This window comes from Bufo bufo, chromosome 10, assembly GCF_905171765.1.
Source record: "Bufo bufo chromosome 10, aBufBuf1.1, whole genome shotgun sequence".
Taxonomy (NCBI): domain Eukaryota; kingdom Metazoa; phylum Chordata; class Amphibia; order Anura; family Bufonidae; genus Bufo; species Bufo bufo.
This window is the reverse complement of record NC_053398.1, coordinates 84,561,211-84,583,805: the sequence shown is the minus strand read 5'-3', so window position 1 is coordinate 84,583,805 and position 22,595 is coordinate 84,561,211. Positions and strand designations below refer to the sequence as shown.

Below are 22,595 nucleotides of genomic sequence, written 5' to 3'. Positions count from 1 at the left end.
AACAAAACTGGGGAGACTTGACATATCAGGGCCTTGTAATATTCCCCGGTAAAGCCATCTGGACCAGGTGCTTTAGAATTACCGAGCTTTTTAATGACTGATTGAAGCTCTTCAAATCTGACCTCTCCGTTGAGACTTTGTATTTGTTCTGAGTTAAGACGAGGTAATTTGACCCTATCTAAGAGGGTTTCGTATCGTCTCGATATACAGTACAGACCAAAAGTTTGGACACACCTTCTCATTCAAAGAGTTTTCTTTATTTCCATGACTATGAAGGCATCAAAACTATGAATTAACACATGTGGAATTATATACATAACAAACAAGTGTGAAACAACTGAAAATATGTCATATTCTAGGTTCTTCAACGTAGCCACCTTTTGCTTTAATTACTGCTTTGCACACTCTTGGCATTCTCTTGATGAGCTTCAAGAGGTAGTCCCCTGAAATGGTCTTCCAACAGTCTTGAAGGAGTTCCCAGAGATGCTTAGCACTTGTTGGCCCTTTTGCCTTCACTCTGCGGTCCAGCTCACTCCAAACCATCTCGATTGGGTTCAGGTCCGGTGACTGTGGAGGCCAGGTCATCTGGCACAGCACCCCATCACTCTCCTTCATGGTCAAATAGCCCTTACTTTCAAAGTTTTCCCAATTTTTCGGCTGGCTGACTGACCTTCTTTTCTTAAAGTAATGATGGCCACTCGTTTTTCTTTACTTAGCTGCTTTTTTCTTGCCATAATACAAATTCTAACAGTCTATTCAGTAGGACTATCAGCTGTGTATCCACCTGACTTCTCCTCAACGCAACTGATGGTCCCAACCCCATTTATAAGGCAAGAAATCCCACTTATTAAACCTGACAGGGCACAGGGACTACCTCTTGAAGCTCATCAAGAGAATGCCAAGAGTGTGCAAAGCAGTAATCAAAGCAAAAGGTGGCTACTTTGAAGAACCTAGAATATGACATATTTTCAGTTGTTTCACACTTGTTTGTTATGTATATAATTCCACATGTGTTAATTCATAGTTTTGATGCCTTCAGTGTGAATCTACAATTTTCATAGTCATGAAAATAAAGAAAACTCTTTGAATGAGTTTTGTGTCCAAACTTTTGGTCTGTACTGTAGCTGCTCGTAATCTCCTACTATTGAGTTTATGATGGCCGTATTTGTAGTGACTCCCCCTTTCGCCTCTCTCATCCCTAGTATTGACTGGGTGGCTCTTCTACCTTTTGCAAGATTAGCCATAAGGCGGCCTGACTTGTTCCCGAATTTATGTAGGGGGTGCTGTGATGTTTGTGCTATGCAATAACTCCCTATCCTTCTCATTGGCCTCGAATGCTCCCCTAGCTGTCACCCATTTCTGTTTATTCTCGGCAGTGGGAGATTGAATATAAGCTTGGTATGTTTGCCTGACTAACAGGTTGGTCTGCTCCAGGCGTACTTGGGCTTGCTTTTTCCTTCCAAATATATAGCTCATGATCTTTCCCCTAATGACTACTTTAGAGGTATTCAAGAGCAGCTCAGGTGAATCTTCATGTTCTTTATTATCATCTTTGAATTCTTCCCACCACCCTATCAGCTTATTAACAAAGTCTTTACTGGTTACTAAATTTGAGGGGAACCTCCATAAATAATCAGAGCCTTTGGGATAGGTGTCCCTCAACTGGATCCAGACTGGGGAGTGATCCGATATCACTATGTCGCCAATAGATGTAATTTCCACCTTTCCCATCAAGAGGGAGCTAACCAGTATATAATCGAGTCTCGACCATGAGTTTTTTGAATGTGAATAAAAGGTGTAGCTTCTTTCATTAGGATGCATTTGGCGCCATGGATCCACCAGGACCACTCCCTCCATCAACCTACCCATGGCTCTGTCCTGCGGGTTAGAACTCGTCTGTAAGGGTTTACCCTGCTTTCTATCTTCTGCTGCCATCACTACAGAATTGAAATCTCCCCCTATAATTTTGTTTGGGCAAGGGTCAGTCAGTAATTGTACTTCTAGGTCATTAAAGAAAGCAGCATTATTAACATTAGGGCCATAAATGCTGTAGACGCTATATGGTAACTCAGATTCTTATTCAATAAGATTAAGACTCCCGCTTTCCTGTCAATCGAAGCCGACCCATGAACCTCTCTAACCCATAATTTGTTCATTCTTTCGAAATCCCCCATCGCTAGATGTGTCTCCTGAAGAAGCGCAATATCAGGTTTAGCTCTCTTTAGGTGACGTAGCACCATCCATCTCTTGTGGGGAGATCTTAAACCCTTTACATTCCATGAAATCACCTTCATATTTCAGGATCTATCAATCGCCCAGAAATAGACTCAGCAAGATCAACACCAACGTTGTGATTCTGGGAGGACAGTGAAAAGAGAAGAAAAATAATATAAAGGAAAAAAAAAAAGACAGTCCCCGACACAACAATGTAATCTAACCCCTCGCTCCCCTCGGTATTCAGAGCGGTGACCCGTCAAAGATAGGTGTCAACCGTGACGAATACCAACTCCTTAACCCCAAATTCTACCATATTTTAGGCTTATTGCTTCCTTTTTTCTGAGTTGCAAAGACCCCACCGCCCCCCACCTTCTACATTCTACTCATATACTAGTGTAATTTACTTTTGCTGCCACTGATATCCTTGTGTCAGCGACAAGTGTAATGCAGGTAACCATATGCTAACTGTTATATTAACACCAACCTTGGTAACTGAATGCTTAAGCAGACATAATATCTTCCCACTAATAAGAAAAGAACAATGAGAAGCATTAAACATGGAAAACATGAAAAAGCTAGTGTCTTTAGCTGACTTGAGGCCCACGGCCCCTACCGGGCGGTTTTTCCCATGCAAGTGCTTCCATTCCGGGCTTCTGGCTCGCTCTCTCAGCGGGGATTTGGCAAATCTATGGTCTCCCGCATCCCGAGGACCTTCCGATTCTAGTATCGCATGCAACGATTCTGCAACTGCTGATGGGTCTCGGAATGAGGTAATTGTACCATCTGGCAGAGACACTTTCAGTGTGGCCGGGTATTGCAGTTGAAACCTGATTTGCTGCCGGAATAGAGTCAAGCATATGGTGCTAAACTCCGTTCTTTGTCTTGTGACCTTCAGCTGAATAATCAGCAAAGAGTAGGATGGCATGCCCCCTGATCTTCAAGAGCTTTTTCCTGGCTCTGAAGGCCCTTTGTATGGACTCATGATGACTTGACGGGGTCTCGGTATCGCGTCATTACCACCCCTGGTAGGAGAACGCTGCAAGTCTGGCGCCGGTCCAACACGATGAGCCCTTTCTACTTTGTGCCTGCCATCTAGCCCCAAGGCCATCGGTAGTTCCCTCTCACAGATATCTTTGAAAGCCTGTGGCTTGATAGATTCCGGTAGGCCTAAGAGCTTTAGGTTATTCCATCTGGAACGATTCTCGAAGTCCTCCAGACAGTCCTTCAGTATTATGTTATGCTTTTGTAGCTCCTGAATAGCCATACCGTTCTTAGAATTCTCCTCTTCCACCAAGGTGAGCCGCTGCCCAAGATCTTCTAGACACAGGTCATGCTGCGCTACTGTTTCATGCAGTTGTTGTAGAGACTGTGTCAGCGTTTTGGAAAGTGTCTCTTTAATATCAGGTGCCAAGTGTCTGGCTACCTCTATGGCTAGAGTTTTGTAATTTATTGTAGCCGTCTCAGGTTGGCTATCTGTCTGGGTAACGAGCAAGGTATCAGTGGCGTTATCTATGTTCGGGGATGCCGGGTGCGAATCCGCCATCTTGCTCAGCATGGTGTTATCGGCCTGTGAAGCGCCGCTCCGTACCTGCTTGTTGCCGCTTCGGAGTAAGTATCTGTCCATGGACGACCGGACAGAATGCTCTGAGGAGTTTAGGGTTGCCGAAACTGCCTCTTCTGTGCTGGTATGCTGAATCCGGAGCGCGATCTTGGTGAGGGACGGCCGGAGCACACTTACTCCGCGTCCTGCATCTCAGCGCCGATACCGGAAGTCTCACTCTGACCCATCTTATCAGGCTGTGTTTTTTTAGGCTGCAACGATAATGTCCCCATTTACTTAATGTGACCACTGCAGCCATTCACTGACCTCAATGACATCATAGCTGGTAGAATCAGAGCAGCAGAACTTGAAACGGTTTGCACACTAACCCATTTATTTATTTCCATTGGGCCATCCACACTTCAGCAGTTTTTACAGATCTGTTGTTCAGTTACACGAAATACACAAGTCATTTTTCCAGACCATATTTGAGGATACTTGAGACCCATTTAAGTCACTAGTTATGCAGAAATAACAAGCAGCACACGGATACAATCCGTGTACTGTCCACATTTTCCTGCGACAGTAGTAAATGCCTGGGAGTTCCTCTTACAACTTAGTGGAGCAGAGCTGAAGACAAACCTCTGAAGAGGTGCTGAGCAAAAGCCAACCGCAGAATGCCAGAATTGATGCAAAGCACCTAAAAGTTCTGGTAGCCAAGGTGTTGGTGAGGTACAGTTAGGGTGACAAAGGTGATTATTTGTTGAATATGGTTTTCTCTTGCTATTCCATTGAGAACTTTTATCTCTCTTGAGTTCATTGCTACTGGAGGACATGCCTTGCAGCACATTTATTGAGTGCACATTTTTCAACTCGTCCAAAAAGGGGACATGGCTTAGCAGGTAAAGGTAAGTGGCCCCCAGAAAGAAGATTTAACTTAATACACTGTGCAGCAAAAAAATATATATATATGCCAAACTTTTGGCACACATTTCTCGTGTAAAGTAGATGAAATAATAGGTGTTATAAGGTCAGACTATACAGTCTGGAGGTGCACCAGATTTATCGTCCAGCATTAGACTGCATAGTCTAAATTTACACTCTCTAAAATTAGGCCCCTCACACTGAATCTACTTACCTGGCTCCCCGCTCCCTGCACTGCTCCTGGTCCTCCAACCGCAGCTGCTGCTTCTCCCCGTGCGCAAATGAAAACATCCAGTGGGGAAGGGAGCCAATGGCAGGTGTTGACAGGGACGAGCCTCCCCGTCCCCGCCTGCCATTAGCTGCGCTTCCCCCCCGACACCTGATGTTTTCATCCACGCACAGGGAGAAGCAGTAGCTGTGCGGGGAGCCAGGTAAGTAGATTCAGTGTGAGGGGCCCGGGCATATGGGGGGCATTTTTTGGTCTCGGATAACCCCTTTAAATTGTTTATTTTTCCCTAGGTCTATCTGGCAGGATATTATAATGCATTTCGCTATCGCCCTGATGGAAATCATGTGAATTACAAGGATGGCAGCAGAACCCCTAATGAAGGCACAGCGGAGTTCATTAGCCTGGATGTTCATAATGGTGCTGGTATGTATTTTTCTTTGAATGCATTCTGTGTTTGTTTCCAGTATGGCCTTATATTACAAGAAATCATTGTGTCTTACAAATAAGCAAATCCAGGGCTTTTTTTCTCAGAGAAAAGGTGGTGGAACTCACCTTCCCCCCCTCCCCTAGCCACGACCCTACCCACCCCTAGGACCGCCCCTTTAGAGAACAGGGATGCAAGTAAAATTTGGGGGGGGGGGGGCTATAAAAGTAAATGTATGGAATTAAATAATAGATGATTTAAATAGATGATCTGAAAATATAGATGAAAACGAACTAACAACAAAGGTAATGGCTTCGTATATTGTAAAGCACTAAGTTGTCAGGTCATATCAATAAACTAAAAAAGGTTATGTAGTTCTGAGAAATCCTCAGTTCCTGTTCTTCTGGTAACTCCACACAGTAATGCGAGGCTTTCTCCATGGTGTGGAGAAAGCCTTGTGAGGGGGCGAGCAGGAGTGTCAGGACGCCCACTAACACACAGCTCCTTTCTCTATCTGCAAATCTCCATCCACACCATGGAGAAAGCCTCGCATTACTGTGTGGAGTCACAGACAGAAGAACAGGAAGTGAGGATTTTCTCAGAAGAAATAAGGACATTTAAACTGCCAGCCATATGCAGCCTGCACCAGGAGGCTGCCAGTCCATGCTGAGCCTTGTAGTTCTACATTTCAACAACTTGTACAGCAAGTAGATTGTACGCAAAATAAATATTTACCAGAAGTGGTATGCTACGACACTAAACTGCCGCCCGCGCCTCCAGCAGCCGCCCTGCGGGGGGTCCCGGGTCTGGGGCCGCAGACAGCAATGGAGTCGGCCTGGGGGCGGGGTTTGGGGCCACAGAATCGGCGTCTCCTCTCTCACTCTCTCCGCCGCTGTCAGTGGTGGGCGGGAGCTGGGCGGGCCTGAGCCAGTGGAGAGACGGAGGTGCCGGAGACTGCAGGGACTGAGCATTGCTGTAAGTAAGCAGCGGGCCGGCTGGGCCCAGTAACTAAAGGGGGGCGGGGTGAGTCGGCAGAAAATAGGTGGCGGAACGCTGTTCCGCCAGAAAAAAAGGCCTGAGCATATCTAACATGCTTTAACCAATCATTTAGATTAATTAACATTTGTCTTTTTTGAAATTATATTTTGCTAGAATACATCAATTGTAACACATTTAAAAAAGCAAGCTAAGTCTCAAAGCAAGTAACATTAGAAAGTTACTAGTCATAATCTTAGCATCATCAAAAAGTGGCCTATTATTCAAAGAGGGGTGTATGGAACCGATTCCCGGGCTCCATATGAGGCAGCTGTAAACTGTATAGTACAGCTGATACCCGCCGGCAGTGATCATAATCAGAGATAATGCCAATTCCGGTCATTTAACCTCTCAGATGTCACCGTTAGAAGTAATTTCGGCAAATGAGAGGTTAGTCAGAGGACTTCCTCTCATGGCAAAATTGCGAGATGCCGATCAGTCTCTATTGCGAAGGCTCCCAGGCCTGCCATAAGAAACTGCCTATTAAACCCTGCTTGCAGCAAGGTTTAACAGGAAGCCTGTAAAAATCCCATGGACTGCAATAAAATGTTATTTCAGTTTATAGTGTAAGTGATCAAATGACAGCATGTTAAAGTCCAAGATGGGTAACTAAAGAAGTAAAAAAAAAAAAGCACCCTTTTGTAAAAATATTAATAAATTCAAAAGTATAAAAAATCAAAATAACCCCTTTTCCCAATTTTAAATTAAAAAATAAACAAAAAATAAACTTACGGTAAGTGGTAACACCATGTCCATACTATTAAAATATAAAAGTTTTTATCCCGTATGATGAAAAGTGTAACGGAAACTAAATCCGAATGCCTGAAAAACTTTTTTGGTCAACTTGTCTAATGAAAACAAAGTGATCAAAAAGTTATACAGTACAGACCAAAAGTTTGGACAGACCTTCTCATTCAAAGAGTTTTCTTTATTTTCATGACTATGAAAATTGTAGATTCACACTGAAGGCATCAAAACTATGAATTAACACATGTGGAATTATATACATAACAAACAAGTGTGAAAAAACTGAAAATATGTCATATTCTAGGTTCTTCAAAGGAGCCACCTTTTGCTTTGATTACTGCTTTGCACACTCTTGGTTGGCATTCTCATACCCATTCACTGCTGTCGACATTAATATAAAAAGTGTCAGAATATGGTATTTTTCAAAGATACTTATATTTGTAAAGCAGCAAAATATACAACTCAGAGCTGCTATAGATTTCTGGCTTCATTTGTACCAGAAAACTGATGTAAATGAAGATAAATGTATCTCTGCTGTTGGACACGCTCCTTTCCCACCCTTGCCATGTTCCCTTTCGGTAAAGTGGCAAGTGCGGTGTAAAAAGAGAAATTTGTGACTTTTTTTCCTCATTAAAAAGTCTCAAACACACTGCATGCAACTTTTAAAAGCCACTTTTCTGGTGAAAGTGAGAATCGTGTTGTTGTTTTTCACCCCACAAAGAATTTTTTCTGATTTTTAATACAAGACATGGTAAACTGAATGGTACTATTAAAAGACACCACTTGTCTCACAAAAAACAAGCACTCATATGGCTATGTGAACGGAAAACTAAAAAAGTTAAAGGGGTTGTCTCACTTCAGCAATTGGCATTTATCATGTAGTGAAAGTTAATAGAAGGCACTTACTAATGTATTGTGATTGTCCATATTTCTGCCTTTGCTGACTGAATACATTTTTTCATCACATTATATGCTGATCGTTTCAATGGTTACAACCACCCTGCAATCCAGCAGCAGTGGTCGTGCTTGCACACTATAGGAAAAAGCGCTACCTCTTTGGTGGCTGGGACCGCGGGAGCGCACATAGGAGACGTACAGAAGCCAATATACATATGGCTTCTTTATGTCTCCTGTACATTCATTTTTTTTGCTCTTGTCGGTTTAGAACACCTGTATCTAAGCCTATCAAGAGAATAATACATGTCTTATAGCTTAATTTCAGTACTCCATCTACTTTTATAATGAGATTACCTTGCAGATAAATATTTCCATGTGCAAGCAGTGCAAACTGAAATAACTCTGCTCTACCAGGGGTTGTAAAACAATTGTGGCCAAATGCAGGGACTGTGATATCATCACAGAGAAAACAATCCTCAAGCACCACCATGCCTATGCCTCTCTCCATTCTACCTGGCTTAACCCCTTGAAGACCAAGCCAGTTTTCACCTTAAAGAGTAACTAAACTTTTAATTAAGTTTTTAGTAAAATGTCCTGAATGCCCTAATAATACTTTTTGTAATATACTTTATTACTGCATTTTGTATGGAGTATGGGCTCTACAGTTTATGAATGTGGCTGCAGCGCATGGAGTATGGGCAGGAGCGCACATTGCTGCCCCTACCTGTGTTCCCCCAGAAGTTTTCTAAATCCTGGCATAGCACATGTGCTATGCCAGGATTAGCTAAGCAGAGAGGGTTCCTGCATCGCTAAGCTTAAAAGCTGACATGCAGGACTTAGCGAAGCAGGCACAGGCAGGAGCTCAGCTAATCCTGGCATAGCACATGTTTATAGGGTACCCATGTGCTATGCCAGGATTTAGTAATTTTTGCCACAGTTTTACAGGTTGTTTTTTTTATGGCTTTCATTATATGGTAAAATTGACTTGTGATCTTCATTCTCTAGGTCAGTACGAATCCGGCGATATCACATATGTATAGTTTTCCTTGCGTTTAGATTTTTTGCTGTAATTTTCTAACCTCTATTGCTTTTTGTAGTTATGTGTATGGAGCTGTATGAGGACAATTTTTTTGCGGGGCGATCTGTTCTTTTCATTGATACCATACTGGGGTGTATATAAGGCTAGTTTCACACTTGCGGCAGGACGGATCCGACATGCTGTTCACCATGTCGGATCCGTCCTGCGGCTATTTCGCCGTGCCCCCGGGCCGCCGCTCCGTCCCCATTGACTATAATGGGGACGGAGGCGGAGCTACGGCGCAGCACGGTGAAAGCCGCCGGACTAAAAAACCTGACATGCAGTAATTTTAGTCCGGCGGCCTTTCGCCGTGTTGCGCCGGAGCTCCGCCCCCGTCCCCATTATAGCGGCGAAATAGCCGCAGGACGGATCCGACATGGTGAACAGCATGTCGGATCCGTCCTGCCGCAAGTGTGAAAGTACCCTAACTCTTTGATCTTTTTTCGTTTTGCCTTTTTCAATAGGGGATTAATACTTTTATATTTTGATAGTACGGTTGTTTTCGCACGCACATATCCATGATGTGTATTTTTTTTTACATTTTTATTCTCATTTTGAGGAAAGGTTGGTGATTTGAATTTTTATTTTTTTTATTTATAAAAACTGTATTTATTTTTTACACTTTCTTTGTAGTTCCCATAGGAAACTGTATTGCTATTGTCATACACTCCAAAGCACTGGCATTTGAGTCTATGATGATTTTACTACTTTCCTATACAGGTGAAACTCGAAAAATTTGAATATTGTGCAAAGTTGATTTATTTCAGTAATGCAACTTAAAAGGTGAAACTAATATATGAGATAGACTCATTACATGCAAAGTGAGATATTTCAATCCTTTATTTGTTATAATTTTGATGATTATGGCTTACAGCTTATAAAAACCCCAAAGTCACAATCTCAGCTACCTTTGCTCAGGGGATATGGATTAATTAGCTGACTAGAGTGTGACACTTTGAGCCTGAAATATTGAACCTTTTCACAATATTCTAATTTTAAGTTGCATTACTGAAATAAATGAACTTTTGCAAGATATTCAGCTTTTTCGAGTTTCACCTGTAGAGCTCTATTGCAGACAAGGGCTTCATCGGAAAGACTGTGCAGCAGCCAACTCTTATTCACTATGACCAGGGCTGGCGCACACAAGCCCCAGCTCTTCTGATCACATGCTTCCGGTATTTAGGGCGCTCAGATGCCAGGTCTGACCACGGCATCTGAGAGGTTAAATGTTTGTGATCTGCATTACTGCCAGCTCAGAAGGGGAAGGAGCACCAATATGGGGAACACCCCGTATGTGGTCACACAGCAGAACACACTCTGCATCTTTTTTGGGTCTGTCCCTTACTTATACACTGCTCAAAAAAATAAAGGAAACACAAAAATAACACATCCTAGATCTGAATTAATTAAATATTCTTCTGAAATACTTTTTTCTTTACATAGTTGAATGTGCTGACAACAAAATCACACAAAAATTAAAAATGGAAATCAAATTTTTCAACCCATGGAGGTCTGCATTTGGAGTCACACTCAAAATGAAAGTGGAAAAACACACTACAGGCTGATCCAACTTTGATGTAATGTCCTTAAAACAAGTCAAAATGAGGCTCAGTAGTGTGTGTGGCCTCCACGTGCCTGTATGACCTCCCTACAACGCCTGTGCATGCTCCTGATGAGGTGGCGGAAGGTCTCCTGAGGGATCTCCTCCCAGACCTGGACTAAAGCATCTGCCAACTCCTGGATAGTCTGTGGTGCAATGTGACGTTGGTGGATAGAGCGAGACATGATGTCCCAGATGTGCTCAATTGGATTCAGGTCTAGGGAACGGGCGGGCCAGTCCATAGCATGCCTTCGTCTTGCAGGAACTGCTGACACACTCCAGCCACATGAGGTCTAGCATTGTCTTGCATTAGGAGGAACCCAGGGCCAACCGCACCAGCATATGGTCTCACAAGGGGTCTGAGGATCTCATCTCGGTACCTAATGGCAGTCAGGCTACCTCTGGCGAGCACATGGAGGGCTGTGCGGCCCTCCAAAGAAATGCCACCCCACACCATTACTGACCCAATGCCGAACCGGTCATGCTGGAGGATATTGCAGGCAGCAGAACGTTCTCCACGGCGTCTCCAGACTCTGTCACGTCTGTCACATGTGCTCAGTGTGAACCTGCTTTCATCTGTGAAGAGCACAGGGTGCCAGTGGCGAATTTGCCAATCTTGGTGTTCTCTGGCAAATGCCAAACGTCCTGCACGGTGTTGGGCTGTAAGCACAACCCCCACCTGTGGACGTCGGGCCCTCATATCACCCTCATGGAGTCTGTTTCTCACCGTTTGAGCAGACACATGAACATTTGTGGCCTGCTGGAGGTCATTTTGCAGGGCTCTGGCAGTGCTCCTCCTGTTCCTCCTTGCACAAAGGCGGAGGTAGCGGTCCTGCTGCTGGGTTGTTGCCCTCCTACGGCCTCCTCCACGTCTCCTGATGTACTGGCCTGTCTCCTGGTAGCGCCTCCATGCTCTGGACACTTCGCTGACAGACACAGCAAACCTTCTTGCCACAGCTCGCATTGATGTGCAATCCTGAATAAGCTGCACTACCTGAGCCACTTGTGTGGGTTGTAGACTCTGTCTCATGCTACCACTAGAGTGAAAGCACCGCCAGCATTCAAAAGTGACCAAAACATCAGCCAGGAAGCATAGGAACTGAGAAGTGATCTGTGGTCACCACCTGTAGAACCACTCCTTTATTGGGGGTGTCTTGCTAATTGACTATAATTTCCCCCTGTTGTCTATCCCATTTGCACAACAGCATGTGAAATTGATTGTCACTCAGTGTTGCTTCCTAAGTGGACAGTTTGATTTCACAGAAGTGTGATTGACTTGGAGTTACATTGTGTTGTTTAAGTGTTCCCTTTATTTTTTTGAGCAGTGTATATTGAGAGATTTCACCAGGGAAATGTTGCCCTAGTACAACACAGGCACCAGAACTTCTGGGGCCCTAGCCCCTTTCTGGTTTTGAAAATCAGGGTCTTGATCGACACCTCTTGAAACTGAAGGAATGTTCCCATCTGGCCTCCAGATCAAAATAACACACAAGCATTATACAGTGCAATCTCCATGGCCAGCTTTTTGTATCACACCTACATTTTCTATATGGCACTGTATGCTGTCAGCACTTGTTCTAAAAGATCAACAGCTCCCTGGTTTATACTGTAATTAAACAGATGTGCGCACCATAGGGTAATTCTGCGTGTACCAGAAAGTGAGAAAATAAATTGCGAGTCTCACCTTTGTAGGGTTGTGCTATTGTTAGGCACAACTCTAATGAATGCTCATCAGAAGGATCCTGAAAACCTGGAAAGTGGTGGTCTGCAGCCATGGGAAAAGGAAGAATCTTCTTATCGGAGGTGCCTGGAACCCCAAAGAAGGTATGTAGTTGCAGAAGTAAAACATCCCACGGTGCAAAATACCATCCACAGGTCACCAGGATCAGTACAGTATTTTAGTGCAGCAATACAACGCGTTTCGAGGAATCACTCCGCTTCATCAGGTACAAAAAGCTGCACATATACAAAAGACAATAGATACACACATTTATACATGTAAGAACCACCTATTTGGGGGTCAGGAGGTCAGGGGGAGTGTTCCCTAAAGCACCTTGTGTCAAACTAATACTCATTTCTAAAGTTTCTGTATATAGGGACATTGCTATATAAGGACTGATCACTATTAGGTCATACTATGAGGAATACAGTAACTATATATACTGTTAAACACTAAGGCTGGAATCATGTGATGGACGTGTCACACAGAAGAGACCAGCATCTGCGATTTTCTAGAGCAGAGAGGTCGGGAGCGCATAATGACGTAATGGTGACACGTGATCCGGGTTCCGATCATGTGAGAGATGCCGAATCACGTGATGGCCGCTACTAAGCGACAGAGACGCTCCAGTAATGTAGGAGCGGTCCAGCGCATGTGACCGCTGTTGCTAGGAGGGCAGGACGCTTGTGGATGTAAATAATATCGGAAGTCAGTGGATGCCGGGCCGCGACGCTGCACGAAGGCGCTCTAACTCACAATAAATAGAGAAGCATATAGGTGGACATATATTACAAAAATAGGAATCATAAACAAGAAAAAGGACTCTTTTTGGGGGCTAATGTAAAATATAAAAATATGATAAAACAAGATGAATGCTATGTATAATATATGTATGTATATATATATATATATATATATATATATATATATATATATATAGAGGATGTCTAAAAGGATATATGTATAAGAAATAAAATTAACACATAAGGATAGATATATAGATAAATATATATATACAAATGTATCATGATCATATATACATAAATATATGTATAAATATGACCATACATATATAAAATTGTAAAAAATACGTGGATGTTGATTAGTTAAAGTCAAAATGCATAATAATGTATAAAACATTATAATATGTGAAACATATTTCATAAAAGAATTGGTTCACATGTAAAAATTAATAAAATGGACTAAAAGAAGACCCGGTCAGACCTCGACGGTCTAAAGTGCATAAACAGAATCTTGCATATATGCATGCACATACGTATAGGTATATATATATATATATATATATATATATACACTGCTCAAAAAAATAAAGGGAACACTTAAACAACACAATGTAACTCCAAGTCAATCACACTTCTGTTAAATCAAACTGTCCACTTAGGAAGCAACACTGAGTGACAATCAATTTCACATGCTGTTGTGCAAATGGGATAGACAACAGGTGGAAATTATAGGCAATTAGCAAGACACCCCAATAAAGGAGTGGTTACCACAGACCACTTCTCAGTTCCTATGCTTCCTGGCTGATGTTTTGGTCACTTTTGAATGCTGGCGGTGCTTTTACTCTAGTGGGTAGCATGAGACGGAGTCTACAACCCACACAAGTGGCTCAGGTAGTGCAGCTTATCCAGGATGGCACATCAATGCGAGCTGTGGCAAGAAGGTTTGCTGTGTCTGTCAAGCGTAGTGTCCAGAGCATGGAGGCGCTACTAGGAGACAGGCCAGTACATCAGGAGACGTGGAGGAGGCCGTAGGAGGGCAACAACCCAGCAGCAGGACCGCTACCTCCGCCTTTGTGCAAGGAGGAGCACTGCCAGAGCCCTGCAAAATGACTTCCAGCAGGCCACAAATGTGCATGTGTCTGCTCAAACGGTCAGAAACAGACTCCATGAGGGTGATATGAGGGCCCAACGTCCACAGGTGGGGGTTGTGCTTACAGCCCAACACCGTGCAGGACGTTTGGCATTTGCCAGAGAACACCAAGATTGGCAAATTCGCCACTGGCGCCCTGTGCTCTTCACAGATGAAAGCAGGTTCACACTGAGCACATGTGACAGAGTCTTGAGACGCCGTGGAGAACGTTCTTCTGCCTTCAACATCCTCCAGCATGACCGGTTCGGCATTGGGTCAGTAATGGTGTGGGGTGGCATTTCTTTTGAGGGCCGCACAGCCCTCCATGTGCTCGCCAGAGGTAGCCTGACTGCCATTAGGTACCGAGATGAGATCCTCAGACCCCTTGTGAGACCATATGCTGGTGCGGTTGGCCCTGGGTTCCTCCTAATGCAAGACAATGCTAGACCTCATGTGGCTGGAGTGTGTCTGCAGTTCCTGCAAGACAAAGGCATTGATGCTATGGACTGGCCCGCCCGTTCCCCAGACCTGAATCCAATTGAGCACATCTGGGACATCATGTCTCGCTCTATCCACCAACGTCACGTTGCACCACAGACTGTCCAGGAGTTGGCAGATGCTTTAGTCCAGGTCTGGGAGGAGATCCCTCAGGAGACCGTCCGCCACCTCATCAGGAGCATGCACAGGCGTTGTAGGGAGGTCATACAGGCACATGGAGGCCACACACACTACTGAGCCTCATTTTGACTTGTTTTAAGGACATTACATCAAAGTTGGATCAGCCTGTAGTGTGTTTTTCCACTTTAATTTTGAGTGTGACTCCAAATCCAGACCTCCATGGGTTGAAAAATTTGATTTCCATTTTTTTATTTTTGTGTGATTTTGTTGTCAGCACATTCAACTATGTAAAGAACAAAGTATTTCAGAAGAATATTTAATTAACTCAGATCTAGGATGTGTTATTTTTGTGTTCCCTTTATTTTTTTGAGCAGTGTATGTATATATATATATATGTATACATGTCCATAAGGACATGTGTGTCAGGTGTTCATGTATGTACACATCATACATAAATCCAAGAACCAACGTAAATTAATGGACCTAAAGATGGAAGGAGAGACACTAACAATATTGAGGAACGACTGGTGAACTGATAGTGATGAGTAGGGGAATTGATTGAATTAAAAAACTGAGAAGTGGGGACAAGTGATTTAGGATATATGTGACATCAAACGCATATTAGACTCGTGTTGAGCTGTGAACAAGGAAATGAGTAAGATAAAGTGCGTAATTCGAAAAAAAAAAAAAACACAGTGAAGTGATTGGGTGGTTTATAGATTAATTTCGAAAGCCTCATTTAGGCCCTGAGGATTCAGGCTGTAATTTATAAATCCAAATCCAAAACAGTATTATTATGTGACCGTAGCTGATCCCGGTCTATGCCCTGAAATGCTGCCCTCAATATCTAATATATACTAAGAGGAACAAACAAATAAATATATAGAAAATGTAGCTGTGTACGAAAGATTTTTGCTGAAGGGCTACAAAATGTCTTTCTGTCAACTTTTTCCCAACTTCTGACTCTATTTCTGTCTGATCAATGCTTGTGGAAGTCCCTTGCGGTCTTTCATAATTGTCCCATATGCCACAATGTTTTGTAATTGTGGGCATTTGAAAATGGCAATACTGCTGTAGAAATTGTCTACATATAAGTAATACCCCTTCTGCAAAAGTGAGTGAATTAATTCCTGTACAATTTTTCCATTGGTTCCTAAATATTGGGTGGATTCAGTGCTGTCGTTTCTTTTGTATATACAGAGAGGTCCATAAATATTGGGACATCGACACAATTCTAACATTTTTGGCTCTATACACCACCACAGTGGATTTGAAATGAAACAAACAAGATGTGCTTTAACTGCAGACTGTCAGCTTTAATTTGAGGGTATTTACATCCAAATCAGGTGAACGGTGTAGGAATTACAACCATTTGCACATGTGCCTCCCACTTGTTAAGGGACCAAAAGTAATGGGACAGAATAATAATCATAAATCAAACTTTCACTTTTTAATACTTGGTTGCAAATCCTTTGCAGTCAATTACAGCCTGAAGTCTGGAACGCATAGACATCACCAGACGCTGGGTTTCATCCCTGGTGATGCTCTGCCAGGCCTCTACTGCAACTGTCTTCAGTTCCTGCTTGTTCTTGGGGCATTTTCCCTTCAGTTTTGTCTTCAGCAAGTGAAATGCATGCTCAATGGGATTCAGGTCAGGTGATTGACTTGGCCATTGCAGAACATTCCACTTCTTTCCCTTAAAAAACTCTTTGGTTGCTTTTGCAGTATGCATTGTCCATCTGCACTGTGAAGAGCCGTCTAATGAGTTTTGAAGCATTTGGCTGAATATGAACCGATATTGCCCGAAACACTTCAGAATTCATCCTGCTGCTTTTGTCAGCAGTCACATCATCAATAAATACAAGAGAACCAGTTCCATTGGCAGCCATACATGCCCACGCCATGACACTACCACCACCATGCTTCACTGATGAGGTGGTATGCATAGGATCATGAGCAGTTCCTTTCCTTCTCCATACTCTTCTCTTTTCATCACTCAGGTACAAGTTGATCTTGGTCTCATCTGTCCATAGGATGTTGTTCCAAAACTGTGAAGGCTTTTTTAGATGTTGTTTAGTCAAACTCTAATCTGGCCTTCCTGTTTTTGAGGGTCACCAATAGTTTACATCTTGTGGTGAACCCCCTGTATTCACTCTGGTGAAGTCTTCTCTTGATTGTTGACTTTGACACACATACACCTACCTCCTGGAGAGTGTTCTTGATCTGGCCAACTGTTGTGAAGGGTGTTTTCTTCACCAGGAAAATAATTCTTTGGTCATCCACCACAGTTGTTTTCCGTGGTCTTCCGGGTCTTTTGGTGTTGCTGAGCTCACCGATGCGTTCCTTCTTTTTAAGAATATTCCAATCCGTTGTTTTGGCCACGCCTAATGTTTTTGCTATCTCTCTGATGGGTTTGTTTTGTTTTGTTTTTTCAGCCTAATGATGGCTTGCTTCACTGATAGTGACAGATCTTTGGATCTCATCTTGAGAGTTGACAGCAACAGATTCCAAATGCAAATAACAGACTTGAAATGAACTCTGGACCTTTTATCTGCTCATTGTAATTGGGATAATGAGGTAATAACACACACCTGCCCATGGAACAGCTGAGAAGCCAATTGTCCCATTACTTTTGGTCCCTTAACAAGTGGGAGGCGCATACAGTGCTGCCCATAATTATTCATACCCCAGGCAAATTTTGACTTAAAGTTACTTTTATTCAACCAGCAAGTAATTTTTTGACGGGAAATGACATAGGTGTCTCCCAAAAGATAATAAGATGATGTACAAGAGGCATTATTGTGGGAAAAAAAACATTTCACAGCTTTTATTTACATTTGTCCAGTCCAAAATTATTCATATCCTTCTCAATAATCAATAGAAAAGCCTTTATTGGCTGTTACAGCAATCAAACGTTTCCTATAATTGCAGACCAGCTTTTTGCATGTCTCCACAGGTATTTTTGCCCATTCATCTTTAGCAATGAGCTCCAAATCTTTCAGGTTGGATGATCTTCTTGCCATCACCCTGATCTTTTTAGCTCCCTTCACAGATTCTCAATTGGATTCAAGGCTGGGCTCTGGCTGGGCCACTCCAAAACGTTAATGTTGTTGTCCGCTAACCATTTCTTCACCACTTTTGCAGTGTGTTTTGGGTCATTGTCATGCTGAAATGTCCACTGGTGCCCAAGGCCAAGTTTCTCTGCAGACTGCCTGATGTTGTCGTTGAGAATCCTCATGTATTGCTCTTTTTTCATGGTGCCATTTACTGTGATTTGGTTCCCTGGTCCATTGGCTGAAAAACACCCCCAAAGCATTAGGTTCCCACCACCATGTTTGACAGTGGGCATGGTGTTCTTTGGGTTGAAGGCTTCTCCTTTTTTTACGCCAAATGAAGGAAACATCATTGTGACCAAACAATTCAATTTTTGTTTAATCTGACCATAACATAGAAGACTAGAAGTCTTCTTCTTTGTCCAGATGAGATTTTGCAAAGGCCAAGTGAGCTTTTGTGTGCCTTATGTGGAGAAGTGGCGTCCTCCTTGGTCTGCATTGTGCAGTGTCCGTTGGATTGTCTGCCTAGAAACATTGCCACCAACAGAGCCCAGATTCACCAGCATGGCCTTGGTGGTGATCCTTGGATTCTTTTTCACCTCTCTAACTATCCTCCTGGCCAGCACAGGTGTCACTTTTGGCTTCCGACCACGTCCTCTGAGATTTTCCAGTGCGGAACATCTTGTATTTTTTGCTCAAATGTAAATAAAAGCTGAGTAATTGTTTTTTTCCACATTGCCTCTTGTACATCGTCTTATTATGTTTTGGGAGACACCTATGTCATTTCCCCTCAAAAAATTACTTGCTGGTTGAATAAAAGTAACTTCAAGTCAAAATTTGCCTGGGGTATGAATAATTATGGGCAGCACTGTATGCAAACTGTTGTAATTCCTACACCATTCACCTGATTTGGCTGTAAATACCCTCAAATTAAAGCTGACAGTCTGCAGTTAAAGCACATCTTGTTCGTTTCATTTCAAATCCATTGTGGTGGTGTATAAAGAATTGTGTCGATGCCCCAATATTTATGAAGCTGGCTGTATGAAAGCCACATGTAAAACCTGATCCACTTTCACACATTTTATACAAATAAATGCCATAATGTGCCCATTTTTATTGCAAATATTGTTTAGAGTGTCATCGTTCCTTAAATTTTATCATGCACTCATCAATTAAGATATCCTGTTTTGAGGTATAAACATTTAGAAATTTATCCGAAAAAATGATTAATAATTGGCCTAATTTTATACAAGCGGTCATATTCGGGGGCAGTGCTTGGGGACACTGGCTGTTGTCTTTGAAGTGACAGAATCTTAGAAGAGTTTGAAAACTGTTTCTGCACAAAAAACAGGTGCAGTGAATAGTGCGACTGGACCATTACGATTTGAATGCTTAATATTTTAACCTGTTCCCATCCACCTTACATATATATACGTTGGCGGTCGGGACTTTAAATATGGCACCCGCTTGTTTTAAACAGCAGGCACCCGGGGCCAATGTCCGTGACTGGCGGTAACGCTGATCACAGACTTTCAAATCTTCAGATGCTGTGGGCAAATATGACCATGGCATCCGAGGGCGCAAAATCCTGGAAACGTGTGCTTCCGGGTGTGTTCTGGCTGCCCCCAGCCAAGCAGTCTGCGCCAGAAATACGCCTAATTTAGGTGTATTTCTGTTTGATAAATTACCTCCTTAGTGTAATTCTAATAGACTCCAATACTAATGCATTGGAGTCTATGAGAAAAACAATCTAATGATTGTTATAGTTCCTTAGGGGAGCTATACAAAAATGTTACAGAAAGTTTAAAAAAATTCGAATCGTCCCCATTTCCTCAAAATTAAAAGTAAATAAATAAACATCATGGGTATCTCTGCGTGCGAAAATGCCCGTACTATTAAAATATAAAAATATTTAGCTCAAACGGCAAAACAGAAAAAAAGTCAAAATGGGCAATTTGCCGTTTTATGGTCGCTTCAGTTCCCACAATTTTTTTAAAAATAAAGTGATAAAAAAAATCATACACACCCCAAAATAGTATTAGTGAAAAGTACAGATTGCCCCTCAAAAAAGTAATCTCACACCTCCGTACATACAAAAATAAAGTTTTGGGGGTAAGAATATGGTGATGCAAAGAAAAAAAAAAAAATTCCAAAGTTTTTTTTTTTGTATTAAAACACAAGAAAAACTATACATGTGGGGTTGGAATTGTGAGTTTTACTGCATAGGGAACCCAATAAAAACAAAACCTATAAAGCCTCATTCACACGTCAGTGTTTCACGGATGTGTGCTGTACGTGTTCTCCACGGACAGCACACGTCCCCATTCAATTTAATGTGTGTATTCAGACATCAGTGTTTTAGCACGGTCCGTGTTTTTAGCACAGATGCATGCTCTATTTTGTCCGTTCACGGATCCATGCCGCCCATTATAGTCTATGGTTCCGTGAAAAACACGGATGCCATCCGTTTTGCATCCTTGTTTCATGGATTATTAGTAAGAGCTGTTTTTGAAAATTCTTTTTCAGCTGTTCAGTGTCAGTGAAACACGGATGGCACATAGACAGCAAAAAAACTGACCCATGGACCCAACACAGATTTTTCACGGATGCATCACTGACCACCTTCTCACGGATTTGACCACGGACACAGACATGTGAATGAGGCTTAAAACTGTGGCAGAATGGTGTGTTTTTTTTGTTTTTTATAATTCCAACCCACTTAAAAATTATCCCCGCTTCCAACTCCATTGTATGCAACTGTCAATGGTGCCATTAGAAAGTACAACTTGTCCTGCCAAAAAAAAAAAGCCCTCATATGGCAATGTTAATGGAAAATTTAAAATGTTATGGCTTTGGGAAGGCTGGGAGTAAAAACATAAATGGAAAATTCCTCCGTCATTAAGGAGTTAACAAGTCCTATTGAAAGTAATAACCCTAATTATTTGTTAATTTTTGCAACATTTGTTGGGATCTACTAATAGTTTTTCACTAAGTAGGAAAATTCTCTGAAAGAAATTGTGCTGCATATAAATATGTCTGCATAACTACCGTATTTTTCGCCCTTTAACCACCTCCGGACCGCCTAACGCAGGATTGCGTTCCGGAGGTGGCAGCGCTGCGCAGAGTCACGCATATACGCGTCATCTCGCGAGACGCGAGATTTCGCTCCAAGCCGGCCCGCGCATGCGCATCGCGGGCCGGCAAAATTCAAAGAACAAGTTCGTCACCAGCCTGCCAGCAACGATCATTGGCTGGCAGGCTGGCGATTTTCAAAAAATCCAATCCAAAGTCATATAACAGATCATATTAGTAAATATGATCTGTTATATGGCTTGTCTGCTCCTGTGCTGGTCCTTTTCGTCGGTTGGATCCAGCACAGGAGCAGACTGAACTGTGAGTACACCAACACTACACCTTAGCCCCAGATCACCCACCTGCACCCCAATTAACCCTTTGATCACCCCTTTGATCGCCCCTGTCAATCACTAGTGAAAGGAAAAAAAGTGATCAGTGTAAACTGTCACTTTTTTTTTTTCACTGGTATTGGCTGTTAGGTTTTAGGGATAGTTTAGGCCCCTTGGTTAGGTAGGTAGTTAGCGTCAGTTAGCGCCCACCCCACCGCACCGCAGTCACTTTTATTCGCTGTTTAGCGTATCGCTAATCAGCATTTGTACTTTTATAGTATCTGTAAGTGATCAAAACTGATCACGGTCAGATCTATAATAGTATTAGTGTCACCTTAGCTCGCCCTCCACCCAAAACGCAGTGTTTGCCCGATCAGGCCTGATCGGTCGCCCACACGTGCGTTCACCCACGCCCGCCCCACCGCAGTGACAAAAAATTATTATTTTTTGATCACTGCACATTCATTTTACACGCACTGCGGCGATAAAAAAATCAGTTTTGATATTTTTTATCAACCGCAGCAGCCTCCGGTACTTCGCTAGCCTCCCCTTTGTAAGACAGGTTTGCTTTTTTTCTTGGGTAGTCTCAGGGAATACCCCTAAATTTAGTAGTCCAAAATGTCAAACAGGGGGTATTCTTCTGAAGAGGCCTACAGGATTCTGACCCAGTCGGATGAGGAGTGGGAACCCTCATCTGACGAATCTAGCGGGTCAGAATATGAACCTGTGGAAAGCAGTGGCTCTCTGACCCAAAGTTCGGACGAGGAGGTGGAGGTCCCTGGCAGCACCAGGCGTACCCGGCCCCATGTCGCTAGACCACAGGTTACGCAGGATCCGCTTCAAGAGCAGCAGAGTGGGGCTGTCGCTGCCGGATCACGTGGTGAGGCATACACCAGCAGCGCAGCCCTTCCTGGACCTAGTACCAGCACTGCCGTACAACCTGGTGAAGTAGCGAGCACCAGAAGGGCAGTTGAAGCTGGTACGGTGGCACGTGCAATAGTTACCCCGTCGCAGCCACCGCAAAGACGGGCCCGTAGAGCCCCTAGAGTCCCTGAGGTGCTGGCAAATCCTGATTGGCAGTCACCAACTTCAGCCGCACCAGTAGTTCCCCCTTTCACCGCCCAGTCTGGAGTTCGGGTTGAGACGGCTCAAATCGGTTCGGCCCTGGGATTTTTTGAGCTGTTCTTGACTGCGGAGCTCTTGGACTTAGTCGTGGCAGAGACCAACCAGTATGCCA

The 22,595-nt window shown here is 43.1% G+C and overlaps 1 protein-coding gene across 3 annotated transcripts in view; it reads left to right on the top strand.

The window, feature by feature from the left end:
• The window catches only part of VRK3 (VRK serine/threonine kinase 3), a 244,157-nt gene that overhangs the window by 141,813 nt on the left and 79,749 nt on the right, over positions 1-22,595 (top strand). For all 3 annotated transcript variants that reach the window (XR_005774582.1, XM_040410144.1, XM_040410143.1), the window contains one exon: positions 5,201-5,333. Coding sequence is in view for 2 of the 3 variants with exons in the window: in XM_040410144.1 (XP_040266078.1) it covers positions 5,201-5,333 (133 nt within the window). In the remaining variant the exon portion in view is untranslated. The remainder of the gene's footprint in view (positions 1-5,200; positions 5,334-22,595) is intronic.